A 24,564-nucleotide genomic window follows, 5' to 3' on the forward strand; every position below is an offset into this window, starting at 1 on the left:
GCTCTTCGAGTTCAAGAGTTTGACATCCGCGTTATATATCATTCCGCACACAAGCATGCCGATGCTGATGCACTGTCGCGGTCACCACTATCCACCGAAACTGCGTCCATATTCACTATAGACCACCCATTGTCAGCTCTTGACGTCGCCACCGTCTCCTCTGCACAGGGCCACGATCCCTGGATCGCTTCGCTTCTTGACGTTTTATCCGAGGCACCCACTCTTTCGACCACGCGAACACTTTGACGCCAAGCTTCGCACTTAAGCATCCGTGATGGCCTCTTGTACCAGTGCAACTACTCGCCAGATGGTAGGAAGTGGCTCCTAGTTATCCCCAGAACGCTGCGCTCTACAATCTGCGCTTCCTTTCACTCCGACCCGCAGTGTGCTCACGGCGGTGTCTTCAAGACCTATGAACGCTTACGGAAAAGGTACTACTGGCGCGGAATGTTTCGCTTTGTAAGCAAGTTAATTTGCGGCTGCCACGAGTGTCAGCGACGCAAAAAAAACACCGCATCCTGCCGCAAGTTCATTGCAGCCCCTTCCATGCCCAGACCACCCATTCGACCGCGTTGGAGTTGACCTTTATGGACCTTTACCTTTGACCACGGCGGGAAACCGATGGGCTATCATTGCTGTCGACCACTTTACACGATATGCCGAAACAGCTGCTCTTCCCAGGGCGACAGCACAGGACGTCGCCTCTTTCATCCTCATGCGTTTTGTGCTTCGGCCCAGTCCTCCTCGCGAACTCCTCAGTGACCGTGGCCGCCTATTTCTCTCCGATGTAATTCAAGCACTTCTCCACCAGTGCAACATTGTACATTGGACGTGTACTGCCTACCACCCTCAGACGAACGGTCTCACTGAGCGGTTTAATCGGACACTGGGCATGCTTGCGACACATATGTTGCATCTGATCAATCAAACTGGGACCTGGTTCGCGTATACATACGCGTATACATACGCGTATAACACCGCTACGCAAGTCACAACTGGGTTTACCCCTTCTTTCTTCGGTACGGTGTAGGAGTTGAGGACGGACTTCGGGATGAAAAAACTTGGGAGGGTTTATTTTACATTATTTACAGTGAGACGTCAATGAACAGTCGTACAGTCATTACGGGCCGGCAGCAATTCGGACGCTGCGACCCGCGGCAACAAGTTCGAGAGAGGTGAATCCGGGAATGCTCTACGAATCCTGGAATGCTCTTCTGCTGCTCCCGGTTTGCGTCTTTTAAACCCCTCGAGGTCTGCAAGACGCGTCATGTTCGGCCAATGGGAGAGTCCGCTCAGATGACGCCATTTTTGGCCAATCGTAGGCGCCCGAGCGGTGGTGTCACACCCGGCGGCTCCCTGCGGTCTTGCCTTGCTGACTTACGATGCTGACTTATGCACTGTCACAAAGGCGGACGGGGGGGGGCGACGCTTGGGCCCCAAGTGTCCGAGGGCCCCCTACTCCCGGCGGTATGGCCTCGCTGGCTTGCAAATGCCCTCTTCAAAGGCGGCCGGTGCGACGCTCTAAGGCCTTCCCGGTACTTCACAGCCGTCTGGCTTCGAGACTCACGTTACCTGGAACAGTGCCGGGCTATCCCCTCGCTTTCTGGAAGAGTCAAGCATTGAATAGCTCCACCGGCGGCGAACAAAGTAGCCGGGCCCTTCAACTTGTTTGCACGTGCGCTCCTCTGGAATGTGCTTTCCGTGTTTCTGCGCTCCTTACTTAACAGTGGCGCGATTCGATATGGTCTCCAGACCTCGAAGTAGGCGCAGGAAACAGCCCCATATCTAGCAACGGTCGCCAGCCGACGCACACTATCGACGCGGTGCTGCCATACGCACCAGATGCCCAGAGTGCACGCCCGTGTCAGCAGCCGCCCATTACTCTGAAGATTGCCGACAACTAGCCAAGCACTTTACTACAGCCAACCAACAACGCCAGAAAAACACCCACAATGATGATTACTCTCCTGCCGCAACATTCGCTCCTAGAGCACTTGTGTGGCTGCTTGTACCACCCTGCGCCCCTGGCTTGTCGTCCAAACTGCTCCCAAATTATCATGGTCCCTACCGCGTCGTCAAGCGTACTTCCCTCGTAAACTATGTCATTGAACCTCTTACACTGCAAGGCGACCGTCAGCAACGTGGACGTGATGTTGTTCATGTAGACCGCCTCAAGCCGTACTTCGACCCTCTTGTCCCCACCTGTTAGATCGCAAAGATGGCTCCACCTTTCTCGACGGGGACAATTGTAATGAAGAAAGGAAGAGAATGACATACCAATCATCATTAAAAGTGGAGGGCACGAGACCGGTGCTCGAACACCGCCATCTTGTTCTCCCTGCTCATTGTTCCGAGCTACCGCCCGTTTGTTAGACTCGTCCAATAAACTTCCTTACACACCTATCATTCTTCTTTCCATAGCTCATTGCGTCGTCCTCAATTTAAGTAGAGCCCTTTTGGTAACCCCCAGGTTTCTGCCCCATACGTGAGTACTGGTAAGACATGGCTGTTATACACTGTTCTCTTGAGGAATAATGGCAACCTGCTGTTCATGATCTGAGAATGCCTGCCAAACACGCCCCAGCCCATTGTTATTCTTCTGATTATTTCAGTATCATGATCTGGATCTGCGGTCACTACCTGTCCTAAGCAGATGTACTCCCTCACCACTTCCAGTGCCTCGCTACCTATCGTAAACTGCTGTTCTCTTCCGAGACTGTTAAACATTACTTTAGTTTCCTGCAGATTAATTTTTAGACCCGCCCTTCTGCTTTGCCTCTCCAGGTCAGTGAGCATACATTGCAATTGGTCCCCTTAGTTATTAGGCAAGGCAATATGATCAGTGAATTGCAAGTTACTAAGGTACTCTCCATTAACTTTTGTCCACAATTCTTCCCAATCGAGGTCTCTGAATTACTCCTGTAAACACGCTGTGAATAGCATTGTAGAGATCGTATCTCCCTGCCTAACGCCTTTCTTTAGTGGGATTTTGTCGCTTTCTTTATGGAAGACTACGGTGGTTGTGGAGTCGCTATAGATATCTTTCAGTATTTTACACACGGCTCGTCTACACCCTTATTCTGTAATGCCTTCATGACTGCTGAGGTTTCGACTGAATCAAACGCTTTCTCGTAATCAATGAAAGCTATATATAAGGATTGGTTATATTCTGCACATTTCTCTATCACCTGATTGATAGTGTGAATATGGTCTATTGTTGAGAAGCCTTTACGGAACCCTGCCTGGTCCTTTGGTTGACAGAAGTCTAAGGTGTTCCTGATTCTATTTGTGATTACCTTAGTAAATACTTTGTAGGCAACGGACAGTAAGCTGATCGGTCTATAATTTTCCAAGTCATTGGCATCCTCTTTCTCATGGATTAGGATTATGTTAGCGTTCTTTCAAGATTCCAGTACGTTCGAAGTCATGAGGCATTCTGTATACAGGGTGGCCAGATTTTCTAGAACAATCTGCCCACCATCCTTCAACAAGTCTGCTGTTACCTGATCCTTCCCAGCTGCCTTCCCCCTTCGCATAGCTCCCAAGGCTTTCTCTACTTCTTCCAGCGTTACTTGTGGGATTTCAAATTCCTCTAGACCATTCTCTCTTCCATTATCGTCGTGGGTGCCACTTGTATTGCACAAATCTCTATAGAACTCCCCAGCCAATTGAACTATCTCATCCCTATTAGTAATGATATTGCCGGCTTTGTCTCTTAACGCATACATCTGATTCTTGCCTATTCCTATTTCTTCTTCATTGCTTTGAGGCTTCCTCCGTTCCTGAGAGCATGTTCAATTCTATCCATATTATACTTCCTTATGTTAGCTGTCTTACGCTTGTTGATTAACTTGGAAAGTTCTGCCAGTTCTATTCTAGCTGTAGGGTTAGAGGCTTTCATACATTGGCGTTTCTTGATCAGATCTTTCGTCTCCTGTGATAGGTTACTGGCATCCTGTCTAACCGTGTTACCACCAACTTCTATTGCACACTCCTTAATTATGCCCATACGATTGTCATTCATATCTTCAACACTAAGGTCCTCTTCCTGAGTTAAAGCCGAATACCTGTTCTGTAGCTTGATCCGGAATTCCTCTATTTTCCCACTTACCGCTAACTCATTGATCGGCTTCTTATGTACCAGTTTCAAGTCTAGGCTAATTCGAGTTCTTACCATCCTATGGCCACTGCAGCGCACTTTGTGGAGCACGCCCACATCTTGTATGACACCAGGGTTAGTGCAGAGTATAAAATCTACTTCATTTCTAGTCTCGCCATTCGGGCTCCTCCACGTCCACTTTCAGCTATCCCATTTGCGGAAGAAGGTATTCATTATCCGCATATTATTCTGTTCTGCAAGCTCTACTAATAACTCTCCCCTGCTATTCCTAGAGCCTATGCCATATCCCCCCCCTGACTTGTCTCCAGCCTGCTTCTTGCGTACCCTGACATTGAAGTCGCCTATCAGTATAGTGTATTTTGTTTTGACTTTACCCGACACCGATTCCACGTCTTCATAGAAGCTTTCGACTCCCTGGTCATCATGACTGGATGTAGGGGCGTAGACCTGTACGACCCTGAATTTGTACCTCTTATTAAGTTTCACAACAAGACCTGCCACTCTCTCGTTAATGCTATAGAATTCCTGTATGTTACCAGCTATAGCCTTATTAATCAGGAATCCGACACCTAGTTCTCGTCTCTCCTCTCAGCCTGTGTAGCACAGGACGTGCCCGCTTTTTAGCACTGTATATGCTTCTTTTGTCCTCCTAACTTCACTGAACCCTATTATATCCCATTTAGTGCCCTCTAATTCCTCCAATAGCACTGCTAGACTCACCTCACTAGATAATGTTCTAGCTTTAAACATTGCCAGGTTCAGATTCCACAGGCGGCCTTGTCTGGAATCAAGGATTCTTGGCACCCTCTGCTGTTTCACAAGTCTGACCGCTGCCGTGGTCAGTTGCTTCGCAGCTGCTGGGGACTGAGGGTTAGGGTTTGATTGTTGTATTCACACAGGAGGTTGTGGCCAAGTACTGCACCAGGGTAGCCAATCCTGCTCTGGTGAGGGAGTGCGTTACCGGTTCTGGTCACCGGGATCATGCCACAATCCAGGGCTGTTTATGCAATTTTATCAACACGCGAATTTTCTTTCTTTAATCCGGTGGAAAATCGCGCGGCACCGGGATCTGGACTACAGTCCTCTTGCACGTGAGGCGGATGCTCTACCTCTATGCCACCGCTGCAGTATTACTGGTGATGAAATATATGGCAGAGACGTGGAGATTGACAAAGAAGCTTGAGACCGAGTTAAGGACCGCACAAAGAGCGATGGAACGAACAACGCTAGGCATAACGTTAAGAGACAGAAAGAGAGCGGTATGGATCAGAGAGCAAACGGGTATAGTCAATATTCTAATTGACATTAAGAGAAAGGGGGTTCATGCTGGTGTATATGACAAAAATTCACGGGTCTTCAAGGACTTTCAAGGCCCTGTGTGTGGATTTTCAAGGACCACATTCCCTGTTAGAAATCCAAATAAGACAGATATTTCCTTTTTCAACCACTTCTCATCACTGTTAGAGTTACACGGACGACCACTGTCAGTGTGTCAGAAGGTGCAAACATTTATTAGCTAAAGAAGATCAACCAAGCAAACACTCACTCAGTCCTTAAGTGGCCTCATTTTGCTTCTGAATTTTTATGTCGATGTCCAAGATCTTCTGCTGCTTGTTCTTGGCAGTCTTCCTAAAGCTGTTCGATTTGACGATGCAAGTCAGGTCACTGGTTGCCTCCGCTTTTTCTGTGTATGAGTCTGCTGAAGCTGTCAATTCTGCAACAGCGGTCTCTAGGTTCTTTTTCTTCGTTCTGAGAGTTTCAATCTCTTCATCAATGCGTTTCTTCCTCTGTTTCGCATCTTCACACTTCTGCTTTTTCTGTGTTTCTAAAAAGGCACGGTATTGGTTTCTTGCAGAAGCCACAGATGCTCTCAATTCCTTTGTGATGGGCACATTGAAAATGTCACCTGCTACGTGTACAGGATCACAGATAATGCGCTGTGAAATGTGAGACACGTGTTTCATGTTCTCTACTGAAACCTGGCGATTCACACTGAATCCACTCTCTACACTTGCTTGGCTATGACCAAGTGTAAGCAGCAGTTTTACAACAATCCAAAGTTCAGCATATGCTGAGCCAACGTTTAAAAGTTCATAGAAAAACTTGTCAAGTGTACGCGAGCTCCTTTCAAATAGCTGAAACTCAAGTTTGAACTGTGTACTGTGCAAGCACAGTATCCCTTGAATGCTCATAGATTCTCTCTGCTGAAATGAGTGCATCCAGAACTTTCTTTGAGCCTTCCAGACACTCATCCGGCTTCGATGACATCTGCCTGGGGTCTAGTGAAGAGAGGCCTTTCACAATGGGATATTGAAGGGGGCTCTTCTCAAGGATCTTTTTTGTGACACTTAGAAGTAACTGCTTGCACTGCATGTGAAATGCAAATGCAGCTTTCAAACTTACTTTGAGGCTTTTAAGGAGCTGCTTGGCTGTGTAACCAACATCTATCTTCTCGAGTGGCACATGGTTGTTTAAATCTTCAAAGTCCATCAGTGGGAATCACTGGCCTCCCGAAGATTAACAGAGAACAGAAGACTTGAGAAACTTTGTTAGCAGATTTACGACAATGTTCTCAAGGTACTTTGCCAAAAAGAATGTAACTGGCTTATCTGTCTGAAAGTGTCAAAAATGGCTGGAGGGTCATTTCAATAGCAAGTGCAAACTTGAGCTTTGCTACGCCTAGTGGGCCACAGAAAAAGTCACAAACATTCTGAATAGAAGCACACTTGGGAAGGTTCACTTCCTTGGTTCTTGCCGCTTCCACATACTCTTTGACGTCAGGCCAGAGGAGCAGAACCCACTCTATCACAGAAACATTCTCAATCCACTGATGTGCACAGAAGCTGAAGGGAAACAGAGTTTGTCCAGTGACAGCTACGAAGTCTTCTCTTCGGGCAGGTGCATCAAGAAACAGCCTACTCACACTTGAGTGCAAAATGTCCAAGCTCCGTTTGCTTGCTGTAAGACCTGCCTTGTAGGCATTATGCACAGTGTGCAAGCTACAGCTGCCCAAGTCTAAGCACCTCACCTGATAGTTCTGTAGGTGCTCCTGCAGGCCTCTGAATGCCTTGAGATTCACATTGGGTCCGTCCATTGATAGTTGCACTATATTATGTAACGGAAGTGGTCCTAAGGCACCAAGCAGTTTTTCTTGCAGGTCTTCAGCCCTGACATGGCCCATAAACACTGATGTGAAACAGCGTACGGTTACCAACTCTGATGCATCCCAGTACCTTAGATGAATGTCCATTTGCTTTTGTTGGCAATTCTCACTCAGAGACTCGTCGAACAAGACAACGTAGTAGTCGCTGTTCTCTATCTCCCACCACAGAGAGAGAATGGCCTCAAACCATGGCACGCGATATACAAGCACTTCTGCACTCCGCATGTGAAAGATTGTGCCACCTCACTGTCTAGAAACATCCTCTTAAATAATTCATTCACCTGTGATGACGAACGATATGAATAGTGCGATGTTATAACCAATGCCCACAGAATTTCTGCATCCATCACAAGTTCGTGCTTCCTGCACAAATCCATCGAGTTTGACGACTGCGATGGCGCTGGCCGTGGTTCATTCGCTTGACATTCAGATATCGTCACGAAGCTCCTTAACATGCCGCTACTCCTGGCGGCTTGCATGTGCTCCTTATGTTTAGCACTTTTTAGATGGCTTTTTAGTGCCAACTCTCCCATGGCAGTGACGTCAAAACACTTACAGCAAACTTTGCATTTTGCCTTGTACGGATTTGACATGTAGGGCGCAAGCCACTAGTTGTCGTTGTTGAGCCACGACCTGTGAAATTTGCATTTTCTGGGCATTGTTGGCATGCACGTTTACTGGCACGCACTACGCTGCAGATGCACAAAATGTCACGACACCACCATACATGCATACCCAAGCACTACATGTGCACTGAATCTCGCTATACAACCGCACATACACGTATGAGCGCTATCCGTGCACCAACTGTCCCGATGGAACCGCATATGCATGCATAAGCATTACACGTGCACAAAACATGACGATACAACTGCACACGCAAGTGCTAAACATGCACAAAATGTAACGATTCGACCACGCAACCGCACACACAGTGGCGGCCATTTCTCTACTCAACTGGAAAGTAACACAGGAAATGGGTAAGAGGAAACGATGGACAAGCCAGCGTCATTGTTGGCTAGACGTTCATGAGCGTCTGCTAGGCATGTGCTTACTTGACTTTGTATGAAACTTGCACCTTATTTTTAACAAAATTGCAGCAGGAATTCAGGTTGGTTGAAATTTTATCAAGAACAATCACTGGAAGTTTATTAAAAATAAAAATTTAGGAAATTCATTAAGAAATTCAAAGATTTTCAAGGATCTGCAAAAAATCCAGGACTTTCAAGGCCTTGAAAACAATCTTTTCAAATTCAAGGGTTTTGAAGGGTTTCAAGGAACCGCACGAACCGTGGAGAAAGAAATGGTGCTGGGCAGGTCATGTAATGGGCAGGTTACACAAGGGGAGCGCAGTCGAGGATGGCAGAAGACTAGGTGGACCGATGAAATTAGGAAATTCGCGGGCGCTAGTTGGAATCGGTTGGCGCAGGACGGATAATTGGAGATCGCAGGGAGAGGCCTTCGTCCTGCAGTGAACATAAAATAGGCTGATGATGACGATGAAAGTAACCAATGCAGATGACAGATAAATTTTATTTTTTCTGAATAGGGATGTGTGTACTGCACTGCTGTGCAGGCACATGTAACTCCCTCTAAGGGGTGTACGAGCTCTCCAGCATTCGCTGACACATGCAACCTAGGGGCACACATCGTCTTGTCGAAAAAGACTGTTCAAGCAAATCGATGCCTCATTTACGTGCGCATTATTTATGCTTGACAACAGTACTAATTATGTGTGTTCCCTGGTTGCTTTTCATGTACGCTAAAATATTTGCTGCGTAGTAGTTGAATATGTCTTTGTCCTACATGTATCTTGAGTCCTCTCTACTGAATTTTACACTGGTAAATCAAGTTTCAGAGTTTCCAGAAGAGGGTTGTAGCACCGAAAAAGACAACACATAGCAAGCGAGACGGGAAACATGCATCAACTAGCTCCCCAACGAGTATTACACAAGTTTCAGAGCCCTTGCAAAAAATCAGCTCAGCTGTTTTGTTTGAAGAATATATGATGCTAAAAGCAGGTGCAAAAGACAATAATTCAAACACACCTGCAACACCTGTGTGGGCACCTGTATGTTGTCTGGGATGGTGTCAGGCACGCCCGGAACGCAGATGGCCAACGAGGGTTGCCGGGGCGTCCCCAGCAACTCGCGGAGACGCCGCTCCTCCTGCTCCGCCTGGTGACGCTGCAGTTGTTGTTTCAGGTTGGTGCGGCTCACCGGAGGACGTGAGTGCACGATGCCTCTGGTGCTTCCGCCAGCACCTCCATGCCCAGCACCACTAGAAAAAGAAAGGCATATTGTACAGAAAGCACAACTTAGCAGGTCTAGTTTGTGTGTACAATATGAAATAGTATACAGCCCTCTAAAAGGGCCCATAGCCAATTTTGGTTATATGCTGGAAGTCGTAACATGCCCTCTAGGCAGCGTTCTAATGAAAGAATTTTTCAAACTGGTTCGTTATTAGCCGAGATATAAATATTGCAGTGCCACTAACCCGTTATTTCACGAGGTGAGCATCGACACTAATAAGGACACTCTCTCCACTTGCCCCGTCTAGCCTCCACAAGCAAAATTCCTTCCCTGCATTCTCCCATACTCGTGCTGGAGGATCGCATGACGTATGTGTCATGAGCTATGGCTACTTCTTTTTTTTTCTCTTTCTTTTCTTTTTCTCACTCACTTTTTTGATGCAGGGCACAGTTCCACTCATGGTCGCAAGCATGAGTTGTTGCGTTTGTCTCGTTTCGCACAGCGCAGGATTTTGCACACTATGCCCGAGAACACCTGACTAGTGGCATAAGTCAGTGCCACAGTCACGAGCACTGAGGCAGATGCAAGCAGATCACAGAGCATGATCGTGTGCTGGAACATGGTAGAAAATGACATAGTTTCAGTCTCAGTATGCGTGACTGCAAGATGTGGGAACAAGCAGACGAAACAGATGGACATCTCTCTTGCTGAGGTCCGAAGTAAAACAAACACACACAGACATTCAGTTTGTACATATTATTTCTCCAAACTTTCGTCTACTGAAACAACAGATTACACAAACAACAAATGTTGCCTTGAATAATTCTCCAAGTGTCACGAGTCACTACGAGCAACGTCGCAGCACATACATGTACATAGGCACACTTGTTGATGTAAGTCATCCCCGTCTTGGAGAGCAGTGCACGCAAAGAGAAAGGCAAATGGCATTTAGCTTGAAATTTCACTCTTTCTACAGCACATACCAATTTAATTCATAGCAAACATGATCGTGAGCGCGCAATGTATGCACTGCGCTTGTCAGTTCAAACTTCCCTGACCTGGTGAGGGATCCCTTAAGAAACAAAGGGGACACTGGCGTGCAGGCAATTCAAGAGTGATGCTCGGCCCGCACAGTGGTTTTTGCGCCATCAGTTGGTGCTAGGGAGAGCAAGCTTATGCAGTGTGGCACAGAATGAAAGCCTCTGTGACACAGTGTGAATGCATCTGGTGCTCCAGTGATCATCCAACACTCCCCAGCGACACGAGAAGTGCCAGCTACAAAGCGGGCCAAGAATTGCATTTCAATCGCTGAGCACTGTGCATCTGAAAGAGCTGAGGTTATTGCTAATATGTAGCGGGAGACAAAAACACAGAAGGAGATGAGGATGGGTGCTCTTTGATTGCTACTGCCTCCAGTTATGCGCTGGGCATAATATTGCAGAACCAAGCTGCCCAAAGATACGTTTCCAGTCCTTGTGCATGTTTTTTCTGGCCACGGAACTGCCGCCTCAGTTTCATATAACGCCAGCGCCCGCTGCTAGAGGCGCAACTGTGCATGAGAGGGCATGCGAACGCCACTATAGCGCCGTGATTGTGTGTGGGGGCAGCCGCAAGCCTGAGGTCTCGCTACTCCAAAATAGCAATCTGTATGAACTCTTTAAGGAAACAGTTAAATCTTTCTACCTGGCCATTTGCCTGTGGGTAGTAAAGAGAAGACAAGATATGCTTAATGCCTCTTTATTTAAGGAAGTTTTCGAACTGTGCAGAAACAAACTGTGGTCCATTGTCGGCCACTATGGCATCAGGAAATCCTTCTCTACTGAATATGGACACGAGACTGCGCATGGTGGCCTCGGATGTGATGGAAGGCATAAAAGCAACTTCGGATCACTTGGAATGATAGTCAACCATGACCAAAGCAAAACGTGCATACAGTGGACCACGATCAAGAGGGCGTATTATGTCTATGGCTAACTTTCCCATGGTGTTAACGGCCATTCGACAGGTTGTAATGGAGCAAAAGATGGTTTGGCAGATTTATCTGCTTGCTGGATCACAAAGAAGTTTCCCACAAGTTCCTCAACACTTGCAGAACCAAGAACCACCGATTTCGACACGCTTCTAGACAGCATGCAGTCACCACTTTAGTGGACACAGAGGCTGGCTATTCCATCATGAGTGAGCCCTTCGCCACCCAGTTGAAGTTATGGCTGCATGGGAAGGCCCTCAAATACGGACAGCTGGAGGACACCTGACAACACTAATTGGAATCTGCGCGGCAAGAATTCCTGCTCATGACCAGACTTACCCTGTGACCTTTGTTATCCTCCAGCATTGCTCGTGATACGTAATTCTCGGCATGGACTTTCTGAACCAACATGGCGTGATCATCGACCTCAATTCCAAGTCGATAATGCTATCCAATGACCAAGCAATACCACTGGAGAGTTTTCTGAGTCACCATGCTTTGAGTGTGCTAGAAGATCAAGTCAGCGTCCCGCCTCTATCCAGTATCATTTCCGTCGGCATCTAAACACCAGCAGATGTACAAGGCGTTGTTCAGGGCGACCAACATCTACTGTTAGACTGTGAAATTTGTGTCGCAAGAGAAATCATTTGACTGGACAAAGAAAAAGCAAAAGTAAGGCTGACAAACTTTAGCAAGGGCATGACGAGCACATACATAGATGAAATTCTCCTGATCCACAGAAGACATCTGCCACTGCTGACTTTACATAGCCCACTGACAAGGGAGTGTGCAGATTCCTTAAACTGTGTGCACGTTACAGGCGCTTCGTCAAAGACTTCTCACCCACTGCCGAGCCATCAACATATCACACAAAGTCCAACATTGAGTTCAAGTGGGAAAGGCCGCAAATTGAAGCACTCAAAGAGCTTAAATGATGCCTGCAGTCACCAGCAGTACTCACCCACTTCGATAATGATGCCAATACCAAAATCCACACAGACGCAAGTAACAAAGGCCTCAGCGCCTCCTAGTCAAAAGGAAATACGGATTTCAGAGTCATTGCTTATTCTAGCCAGTCACTGTCAAAAGCGCAAGCCATTTATTCTATGCTGGAAAAAAAAATGGCTTGCCATCATTAGGGCTACCACAAATTTCTACCGTTGCCTACAGGGAAAGCCCTTCACAGTCACAAGACCATGGCTCGTGTTGGGTGGCAAATTTAAAGGACCCTTCAGGACGCCTCACACAATGAAGTATCAGACTCCAGGAATTTGACATCACCATCGTATAGAAGTCCCAATGGAAGCACTCTGATATGGACTGCCTATCATGCGTCCCACCCCCATTGACCCGCCGCCACGAGGCGACGAGGATGAGTTCACTTTATTACCTTAAAGGCCCCCAGGATTGGGTGTATTACACAAGAGTGGGTAACAAATACAAAGAAAACAAAATGCACAAGAAAAATACATTTAAGCACACTTTTTTCACTGTTAAATATGGTACTTGTTCAATTATGTTTTTTTTGTCTTTGAAGTGCTATTATCGCAAAATGTCAAGCACGGTAAATCGCAGATGGCAGTTCCTGTTGTTTCGAAGCGCTTGCCTTTTATTTAATTATTTTGCTATTGTGCGAGGGAGACGTTGAAAGAAATCCAGGGCCTTCTACTGCACAGATGAACAGTTGCTCGAAGGACAGGCAACAATTATTTCTATATTGTCGGCAATTGAAGATACCCAAAGGCAAACCATTGCTGATATAACTGAACTGAAATCACGTCTGGCTTCGTTAGAAAGAAATGTTCCGAACATAAAGGAAATGCGAACGGTAATGGATAATATAACAGAACTGCAGCAACAAGACCAAGATACGATGTTCCTCGTTCTCGGGAAATTAGATGACCTTGAAAACCAGGAAAGGCATGTGAATTTAGTCTTCTACGGCTTAGAGGATTCAACTGCCGGCAAGACTGGTGCTCAGGCTGAAGATTTGATTCTTAATTTGTGCCGCACGAAACTTGGGCTCACTTCCGTAAATATTGAGCGTTCCCCACACAATAGGGCCATATCATGCAAATAAAACACGGCCAGTAATCGTCCGATTGCTTCCTTCAAGACGCGACAGCAGATCTTGATGAAAGCTTATAACTTAAAAGGGACAGCGTATGGAATATCAGAAAATTTGTCTCGTACAATCCGAGAAAAAAAAAAAGAAACTTTGGGCATTTGCAAAAAAGAAATAGGAAGGAGGGAGTGAAACCGGTTCTAAAGTTCGATACCTTATACCTGGGTGATAAGCGATATTGAATCGAAAGCACCAATGGTGACGTAGTCAAAATGTGACCGTTGTTGCAATCTGTGGTGAGACGTCAGCTCAGACTCCTGATCGTCAAATGTAGAAGCCTTAGAAACAATGTTGTGATGTTCATTTACTGTTCAATTCTGTTGAGCCCGCTGTAGTATTAGGAACTGAATCATGGCTTGATTCTTCGGTCCTCGATAGACACATATTCCCTCTTGGTTATCACAGTTTTAAGTGGGACCACAAATCAAGGGGAGGAGGCATAATCATTTTTGAAAGATCCGACTTGCCCTGTGTTCCTAGTCGATTCTGATTTGGAACGTGAATCTGTATTTTGCAAGTTGCGGGCCAAAAGTGGTAAAATATTTCTTGTTGGATCTTATTACCGACCCCCTGGTGCTTCTTATCATAAGTTTGCCCAAATGACTACTTTTCTTGAGACAGTTCAAAGGGATCACATTATAGCGGGAGGAGATTTCAATCTTCCCGGTATAGATTGGGGATCGGACAATATGCTTACACGTACTTCCACAGGCAGTTTAAATACAGCTTTCTTTAAGTTTGTACATGAAAATACGCTCCATCAGTCCGTAAAAGACATCTCCCGTAATGATGGCACTGGTAATGTGCTTGATCTGTTGTTTTGTGATGCACCAAGCATTGTATCAAATGTACGTGTTTTGTCTGGTATAAGCGATCAAAATGTTATTGTAGCCAACACTACCTTTCAAAATGTGTGTGTATCAAAAAAATCTCCTAGAACTGTGTACGCATATAATAGGGCTAACTACGCTGCACTAAAATTAGCGCTTGGATCTTATTTTCTTACTTTTGACCCATTGGCCAATGACTAAACATGGGAGAGTTATGGTGGGTAATTAAAAACAAGCTTTTCGAACTGCGAGATGACTTTGTTCCCCTTCGAACTCCATTTTCAAAGATGCAAAAGATAAACCATGGTTTCACTGTCGACTGCGTTCCTTATTACGAAAAATTATAACATCTATCGGCAGATTAAAACTAAGAAATCGGATAGTCATCACGTACAGTTAGTCGAGTTAAAATGTAGTTTTAGAGAGCTCGCTGGATCTGCTAAACGCACATGCTTTGCGAACTTGGGGCAGAGATTAGTGGACGATCCAAAGGAATTTTTGAAATATGTTAAGAGAAACGGTAAGGATGACTATTCTGTTCCACCCATGCACTCGTCCGACAGAATTGTTAATGATGACTCAAACAAATATATGTGTATATATGTTTTTTTTTTCATCTGTCATATGTGTAACATTTTGTAACTTCATTACGTGCAACTACTCACTTTTCACTTAGCACTTCTCATGCATTCTTGCAAAACTGTATTTTTGTATTGTTAAAAACATGCAGCAGCTCCGCGCTGCCCATGTCTTGTGGCCATAGGCAGCAGGGTGCTTTTTCAAGCTGCACTTGCAGCTTTTCTTCCCTGTCTCCCCCGATCTGTTGGAAATAAAGATATATTCAATATTCAATTCAAAGTAAAATAGAAATTTTTGTTAATTACTTTTTATCAGTATTTCAGTCTACTCATTCAAGCAGTGAGGTTAATAGTGTTGATTTTCTGGTCGAAGTCGACGAAATGTCTGAGGTTGTGTTTAGTGTCATGGGCATCAAGCGATTATTACAGTGTTTGAAACCAACAAAAGCATGTGGTCCGGATGACATCCCTGCATCATTCCTTATAAATTGCTCAGGAATTTTATGTTTGTACTTGTGTCGCTTATCTCCAAACTCCTTAAACAACAATGTTGTTCCTGGTGATTGGAAACTAGCATGAGTGGTGCCAATTTATAAGAGTGGACAGAGGGACAGAGTTGAGAATTACAAACTAGTATCCCTAACTAGCATTGTATGTAAAGTTATGGAACATATGATTTATAGCTGCATCATGTCTCACCTTGATAACAATAACCTTCTTCATCCTAGTCAGCATGGGTTTCAGCAGGGTTTTTCATGTACGAACAATTGGTTGCATTCACTCATGAGCTAGTCTCAGAACAACAGAAAGCTGAGCTAGTTTGTAAGGATTCATTATGCAAAAGGGGGTGAAGCGTGCAGACAGGACACAATAGTAGAGAAGTGGACAACATGCTAGTCTCAGCAGTCGACAAGAAACAAATTGTTGATTGTATACTTCTGAATTTCAAAAAAGCTTTTGGCATCGTTACGCGTAGTCTACTGATCACTAAACTTCGACGTTACAAATTGGATGACAAAGTTATCGCATGTATTGCTAAGTATCTTCGCTCAAGACAAATGTCTGCGGCTCTCAACGGATGTTCCTCTTAATATGTACCTGTGACTTCTGGAGTAGCCCAGGGATCAGTTCTGGGTCCACTTTTATTTTTGTTGTTCATTAATCACACCACTTAGGGCATTACATCATCATTTAGAATGTTTGCAGATGACTGTATAGTATATAGGGTCATCAACAGCGAATCTGACCAACAAGCACTACAAAATGATTTGGATTTGATTGCCACATGGTGTGAAAAATTGAAAATGTCACTGAATGTGAAAAAGAGTGTCGACGTCACCTTTACCAGGAAGCGCTCATACGACAGCAATCATTACACTATAAATAATGCTACTCTTGAACAAGTGTCAGAATATAAATATTTAGGTGTATTTTTTTCTGCTGACCTAAGGTGGAACAGACATGTTACTGATGTTAAGAACAAGGCTGTCGGAGCATTAGGTTTCTTGAAACGTAACTTTAGTAGTTTGCCAGAGAAACTTAGGGAGCAACTGTATTTCACACATGTCCGCAGTACACTGGAGTATGCGTGTGTTTGCTGGGATCCATATACTACAGAACTTGTGCATAAACTAGAAAATGTGCAGAACAGGTCCCTTCGGTTTGTCCTTGGCAATTATGACAGGATGCTTATCATGACAGAAAGCAAAAAAGCATTAAATTGGCATCTTCATGAACACCATCTTCGAAATCTAAGATTACAATTTCTTCATAACATATGCTACTCTAAAACGGGGATAGCTAGGGAATTCTATTTTCAGCCGGCCACATGTTTCTAAAAGCCGAGATCACAAATTAAACATAAGTGAGATTCCTTTTAATAGTGACGCTTTGCGCTACTCTTTCTTTGTTCGTACTATGAGAGATTCGAATACTCTACCATCTGACACTGTCTGTATTTGTTCAAATGATGATTTCTTCCATGCTTTATGAATATAATTTTGAGTGTTGGTTTATATGAGTTGTACCCTTACTGCTGTAATGTCTGAATGGCAAAGCAGGTACCAAACAAATAAATAAATAATTAAAAATGTGGATGGGCAGGTGATTGCGGCAATGTCGTGTGGAAGGCCGCTCAGTCCGAGGCTGAGCGTGGAAGGAATGATCAGGCAAAATTGGCAGTGTGCACATGTGGCCGGGCAGCTTGAAGAGGATGACCAATGCTGAGTGAAATGCATGTCGGAGGACTGATGCAGCGAAGATGTTGAGGTAAGCTGTAAAAAAAATCCTCCGAAATACATTCGACGACAGATTTTCCGGATGCTCGATTTTTCGGAGATGCCCGATAATTTGGACGCCTTTGCAGAACCGCCACATACCCCAGAGTCACCGTATAAGAACGTCTGAAATTTCACACACAAAAAAACCTTCGCTGTCCGATTTTCCTGACTGTTTGCCATGACCGCAACTCCAAAACAGCATTAATCGTATCCATCCCCACCACTATTTTCACTATCTTGCCTCCTCTAACCAGCACTTTCACATGCAGATCTCCTGGCAGCCGTAGCCATTACCGTGGCAACGCTAGGCCCAGCTACCTCAACATTCGCTACTGAGCTTTTTTCTGTTCAGTGCTGCGTTTTCCATAGAAACAATTCGCTGCTGTTAGGAAAGGCGCCGACTCCGCGTCGCCAATATCTTGGGAGCTTGGGAAGCACAGAGTGTCGCATAATGCCGGTTCCCGAAAGTCCGCATCGCCTCATTACAAGAGTGCTGCGCAGTGAAGCATATGCAAAGTATTGCGGTGATGCATATCAATAGTGGGAAGGAGCTTCCTTAATGTGGCTTGAAATGATTTTGATGATTTTGTACAAACATAATGAGTCGTTAGAGTAGGTTCTTGAGATCATTAATTGATGCATCTATGTGCTCAGCATTAAAGCGTGTAATTTAGTATAAGGTCTTAAAAATGTACATTGCTGCCGATCGCAGATACTGCTTGGCTAAATTTTCCGCCACCCCTAATCATTTGGCGTAAATTGCCCTAATGATGCTAGTAGGCAAGCTATTCGATTGGCTGCCCAAGGCGTGTCATCAATAATTTTTCCAACTTTATGGTGAACAAATGTTTGTAATAGTTGGAATGCTAGTTAAATTGTTTCTAGAAAAACGAAAATACCAGAAAAAGAATACATAACAATTCCTCACTACACTTAAGCACTTCCGACACACAGCAAGCGTCATGTGCGTGTGTTACAACGTGCTATGTGTTGACGAGAGCTCTGCGGTCAGTGTCGGTCCCAGTCTTTTCGCAAGCACCATGATTCACCTTTATTGCATTGTGGGCTGCAAACGTAGCGACTGCCAATATGTCAAACTGCGACATCGTGTCCCTCTGCAAGGCAGCAGACGAGCGGAGTGGCTGCAGTGCATGGTACTAGCAGCATTCGATCGGCACCAGGATTTGTGCGTTTTCGGCCATTACTTCACATTGGAAGATTACTACCACAATGGCATTTCGCAAGTCCAGTATTCGGGTAAATGCAAGCGCAAGGAGACAGGGCCTCACCATTTGACTGTGCTGTTTCACGGGATGAGCAGAAGTGCAAACGTGAATGCTCTGCACGGTGCAGCCACCTGGTGGCACAGAGCTCAACCACACACAGTAGCAGTAACGAAGTGTGTTCTTTGCTGCTGGTGTAAATTTTTCGCAGGAGCGTAACACACTGTTTTAAAAATGCACACTTGGGTAGAACAATATTAGCTCTTTGTTTGGCTGGTTAAGCTCTGCTGTGCCAACAGGTAGCTGGACCGCGCAGACCGATCAGGCCGCTCACGTAAGTCTACGCTAAAGTTCCTTCATCAGCTTGAGTTTATGCCTCCACCCAGCTGTCGAAACGACCAGCTCGCCTGTGGTTACCGGAATACCAGACACACTCGGCACTGCGACAGAATGCTCGCAACGCAGTCTGCTTTGATAGGTCTCGCTTGGGATCAACTGCCAAGCAGCTGGTGAAGAGGTTCGAGAGGCTTCGCACGCTCGCTCGCTCCTAGAGAGCCGGAAGTAGACGACACGACGTGCCATCATGACGCAGAGCCATTGAAGACAGACCTTAGCCTCAATCACTCAGAGAACGAGTTGAGGAGAAAATCCATGCTTATGGAGGAGAGTAACTTGTAATCGTCCAAACGCTCTTAATATGAGACAGTTCACACCAATTGTGGTGTGAATGATTAACTTTAGCTGTACCCTACGTGTCTACAAAATTTGTCCGAACCATTTCAGAGGCCCTTTAGCTATACACGCATGCACCCACTGTCTCCTATTACAGTACGAGCACTGATACGCCTTAATAAGTGTACTGGCGGGCCTTCAGAGCTATTTCAGACATGCATGTGGCGATTTGAGCACTTTGGGGCATAAAAGGAATGCATTTGTTTTTTCAAACTGCCCGATTTTTCGGACGTTTCCGCAGCCACTAGGGAGTCCGAGAAATTTTATGTTGACTGTGTGTGCATGCTAGCGATACGACGCAGACAAGCCAGGGGTGTTAGGCCGGACTCTGCTTTTAACGATGGATGACATACTGACATTATATAAATAGCATGAATGAATGAACCTTGTGGCATGATTTTGCACTGATTCTAAGCAGTTTATTAGATATATTTGGTTAGGGCTCCAAATGGCAGAGGCATATTCCAGTTTAGAGCATAAAAGTAACTTGTAGGCAAGCAATCTTAGATTGGGTGGCGCGTGACCTAAATGATGTTTTAGGAATCCAAGGCCTTTTTCTGTTAGCAGATGATATGACTTTAGTGAAAATGCGCATTCCAGGTTAGATCATTGGACAATGTTACGCTGAGGTATTTGCAAGACTGTTCATTCTACCATGACATGCGAGAATGTATAAGGGAACAGGAGAGGAATACGTTTGCGATTAAATGACACCAGTTTAGATTTAACGAGGTTTTGTTTGATGAGCCATTGGTTACACAGTGCTGGATGCAAAGTAAGTCACTCTGGAGAGATAGTTAATCAGAGGGGTTATTAACTATGCGACAGATAACACAGTCATCAGCAAAGATAAGGATGTTTCAGGAGACATGCGCTGGTAGGCCGGCAACATATATTAAATATAGGAGGGGACCAAGGACTGACCCTTGGTCTAACATAAGGGAACAGGAGAGGGTCGCGCTTGCGATTATATGACACCAGTTTGCATTTATCAATGTTTAGTTCTATGAGCCATTGGTTACACCAGTGCTGGATGCAATTTAAGTCAGTCTGGAGAGCTAGTTAATCAGAGGGGTTATTAACTGTGCAACAGATAACACAGTCATCAGCAAAGATACAGATGTTTCAGGAGACATGCGCTGGTGGGTCAACAATATATATTAAAAATAGGAGGGGACCAAAGACTGACCCTTGCGGGACACATGATGTTACTGGAAGAGAACTAGAAGTTTATTAACAAGAACAAATTGGGTACGGTTAGCCAGAAATTCCTTTATCCACTGCAATATCTTAGGATATAAGTTAAACCAGGAAAGCTTTAGTAGCAAGCATTTGGGAGGAGCCGTGTCAGTCTTTTGCAATATCCAGGAAGATTGCGTCAGTCTGAAGGTTAGTATCAAGGTTCACATACAGAGGGATGGGACTGCTAAAGTCATTCTGGAGCAATTTTGGGAACAAGTAAAAGTGTATTTTGGAGCTGCTTGGAGCAGACTAAACTTCATTTCAATCTGAATTTTGGTGGAATTATGCAACATCGAATATTTTTTTTTCTTTCTTTCATGGTATTTATTACAGTAGCAGCAACCCGATATTCACCAGTTGTGCATAGTCAGAGAATGGAGAGCACAATCATAGTCACTCAGAGAAAAGGCATCGTTCATACTGTGGGTAGAAATGTGGCTTCACTTTAGAAGGGTGGTAAGGATAGGCACCTCACCAATATGGGGTACCAGTCCTGCTGGGTATCATGTCCATCATAAACCTGCTTTAGGTGTAGTGTCATTTGGATGAAATTCACCCTTGTAGGTACAACCGTTTCGGCGTTTCGGTCCATCGTTCGCGTTTTCCACAAACTGTGCATTCCGATGAGAAAAACATATCGAATGGTGCACTATTATCAGCGGTCGGCAGTAGGTATCGCACAGTATGAGCGTTGATGTCAAAGTCTTTTTTTAAAGTCCGTTGGAGGACATCCCAAAATAGTATGGCGTCGGTGCAGCTAATAAAACAATGTTCAATCGTCTCTGGCACGTCACAAAGGCGACAGTTAACAGAAGAGACAATATGGCAGTGCACTTCAAAACCATAACGTAACAGATCAAACCAACACAAGTGCTGTACTGCAACTGTTTCAAGCAACGTCCTAAGCTGAATATTGAAGCAGGTCACACTGATACTGAGACCGTCTACTGTCTGCAAATTTTGGTAATAGTGCCTGCAGATTTTTAATTAGTGATAGCAATCACCAAAAACATGCATTCTGCAAAAGTGGGTCAGAAATATTATATGTAGCCCAAGATATTCTTTATATATCCATTTTTCTTTAAAGTCTTGACAGTGTGGGTAAAAGGCATGGAAATGCTTTTCAACAGACTGTACAGAGATGAATTACTGTTGTTTATTACTGCGATAGCAATTATATGGACACTTAAGGAGCGTTTATACCATCGCCATCGCTGTGATATTACATATAAAGTCCAAGGGCGATAACATCATCACCGTGCACTGTACGCTGTATGAGTGACTGAAAGGGTGCAATAGTGAGTCGATGATGGTTGTTCAATCTCACGCATGCAAGGGAGGAAAGCGGGGAGGATGCGTACTTTCTTCTGTTAGGCACAAGACTGAGGAGAAAGGAAGGGGTGGGGGTTCTACTCTGGTGACTGCTGTGTATGACGCGACTAGCGTGGCTGCCCAGTCTCTACCGTGAAAGTGATCTGCGATGGGGACAGAGTGCAAATGCGGAGTGCTTATAGCTTTGTGTTGTGCGCTGTTTCCACCGCTTAGTTCGTGTTGAAGCGAGGAGCACAAACGTCAATTCACCGACTGCTGCTACCACGCTTCCTCACTCTGTCATTTCGGCAGCAAGTGCATTTAGTGAATGAGTGGCATGTGTTCACATTTGCTTGTGCGCATGTGACACCGTGTTTGTTAATTTAGTTAGTACGTGTTGTGACGCGAAGCGCCAACTGGTAAGACAAGACTATGCATTGACGGGGAACCACGGAACTGAACTTTATTCTGATGGCAATGGCTTATATACACTTGATATAATTGACAGCACCCCCTATACACAACACATTCCCCCTCATTAAAAAAAAAAAGGAAATAAGATCAATCCACTTTCGCGCACTCACTTCACATCACATGACACGAACGACGTTCTTACTGTCAGGTAAGCTCGTAGTCTTGATATCGCGCTGGCACTCTTCTTGTCCGTTCCGGCCTGGTGCGAGATGGTGCTGTGGTTGTGGCCAATTGCGATCGAGAATTGTCCTGCTGATCGGGAATCTCTAGAATAGACTCCGTTACTGTGGGCTGTGCACCATCAGAATGGCTGGTGCTTCTCTGGATATCCTCTGATGGCACCATTTCAGATTGATTCACGACGGTAGTAGGGGTATTTTGCTCCGCCATTTTCCCTATGTGAAGATCCAGGTCGCAGGAAAACCCCCGAGGCCGTACTGCGTTGCGCTGTAACCGCGTCAGCTAGTGCTTGTGCCTGTCCTGTCCCAACTTTACCAATTACTGTTAATTTTGATGCGCTCCATTTCGTACTGTTTGCCAGCAAAAACGAATTCGTGCCCACTCGCCTCTTCACCTGGATCGGCAAAGAAAACTTGTGTTTCGTCTTTGGTCCGCCTTGCTTTATTTTTACGAAATCTCCTGGCTCAATGGTAGACGCTCTGGCACCTCATTTTTCATCGGTGTACTTTTTTGTTCGTTGTTGCTGCTCTTTAACGCGCTGTTTCAACTTTTCCATGGCGGCACGCGGTTCTTCGAAAAATTCCCTTTCTGGGAGGCCAACAACATCCAATCTTGTTCTGGGTCTTCTTCCATGCAGTAGGTGAGCCAATGACGCTCCTGTAATTGCATGTGGGGTGGCCCTGTAAACACCCAGGTAGTCCCAGATTGCCTCCTTCAGTGGTCTTCGTTCCAATGCCGCAAACTGAATATATTCCTTGAGAACACGGTTGAACCTCTCAATCTGACCATTTCATTGCGGGTAATACAATGTTGTAACGCAATTCTGGATTCCCCGATCTCGTAAAAACTGCTCAAAACATGTCGACATAAACTGACGCCCATTGTCAGTCACAATGCTTTTCGGGTACCCTTCTCTCGCAAAAAGTTCCAAAAGCACTTTCACTACTGCCTGTGCAGTGATTGTGGACACAAATGCCACCTCGGGCCACTTGCTGTGGTAATCAATAATAGTGATTGCAAACCTGCACTCCGGAGGGGCTCGCTTTATCGGCCCAACGATGTCGATTCCCAGCTTTTCCCACGGCTTCTAGGGCCACTTTACTGGCTCCAATGGGGCCATTACGGTTTTTGCAGATTTATCTGATGCTTTGCAGATAGCACAATACCTAACCAGCGATTCAACATCCCTGTCCATTCCGGGCCACTAGTACTGTTCCCTTAACCATTGTTTGGTCCTTACAATGCCTGGATGCGATTCATGTGTCATCATGACCAGCCTGGAAGTGAGTGTCGATGGGGGAATGACCCATTCCGTGCGAAACAGTAACCCGTCTATCACCGACAGCTCTTCTTTTATACGAAAAAACAACCTTAATTTTCCAGCTAAACAGCCCTTTTCCGGCCACCTGGACGTAACATGCTGCGCCACCTCATTTAGTAATGAGTCCTCAGCTGTTTCTGCTTGCAACTCACTCTTAGTGATCATGCTGGAAACCACAGCAACTACTTCCTCTACCGGTTCGTCCTCTGCAGAGGTCAAAGGTAACCTAGAAAGTGCATCCGCAATGATACTGGTGTTCCCCTTTGTGTACTGCACAGTGAAGTTGTATTTCAAAAGTCTAGCACACCAGCGTTCAATACGCAGTGGGCGTCTTCCAACCCCATTTGTGGACAGCAGTGTCACCAAAGCCTGATGATCAGTTCGTAAGACAAACCTGCGGCCCCACAGATAAACGTGCCAATGTTCGCAAGCCCATAAACATGCCAGCGCCTCTCGTTCCCAGGTAGAGTGCTTGCGTTCTGTAGCAGTTAGTGTCCTCGAAGCGAATGCCACTGTATGTACTTCTCCGTCGACTACCTGCTGTAGCACAGCTCCTGGTCCATATGCCGAGGTGTCAGTGGTCACTTGTACAGGCAAAGACTTGTTGAACATAGCCACCACGCCGCATGATGACAGCATCTCCTTGATCCTGCAAAAGCTCTCCTCGGTGCTCTGATCCCACACGAACTTCTGTCCTTTACGAAGAAGTCGTCGCAGCGGCTCCACCACCTCTGCATAATTGGGAAGAAAATGTGAGTAATAGCC

General features: G+C 45.4%; 1 protein-coding gene across 1 annotated transcript in view; it reads right to left on the reverse strand.

Annotated features, from left to right (window-relative positions):
- Positions 1 to 24,564, reverse strand: part of Mitf (transcription factor Mitf) — a 349,582-nt gene that overhangs the window by 292,777 nt on the left and 32,241 nt on the right. The window contains exon 2 of the mRNA XM_070538246.1: positions 9,332 to 9,563. Within this exon, the coding sequence (XP_070394347.1) occupies positions 9,332 to 9,563 (232 nt within the window). The remainder of the gene's footprint in view (positions 1 to 9,331; positions 9,564 to 24,564) is intronic.

Source organism: Dermacentor albipictus, chromosome 5 (assembly GCF_038994185.2).
Source record: "Dermacentor albipictus isolate Rhodes 1998 colony chromosome 5, USDA_Dalb.pri_finalv2, whole genome shotgun sequence".
Lineage (NCBI taxonomy): Eukaryota > Metazoa > Arthropoda > Arachnida > Ixodida > Ixodidae > Dermacentor > Dermacentor albipictus.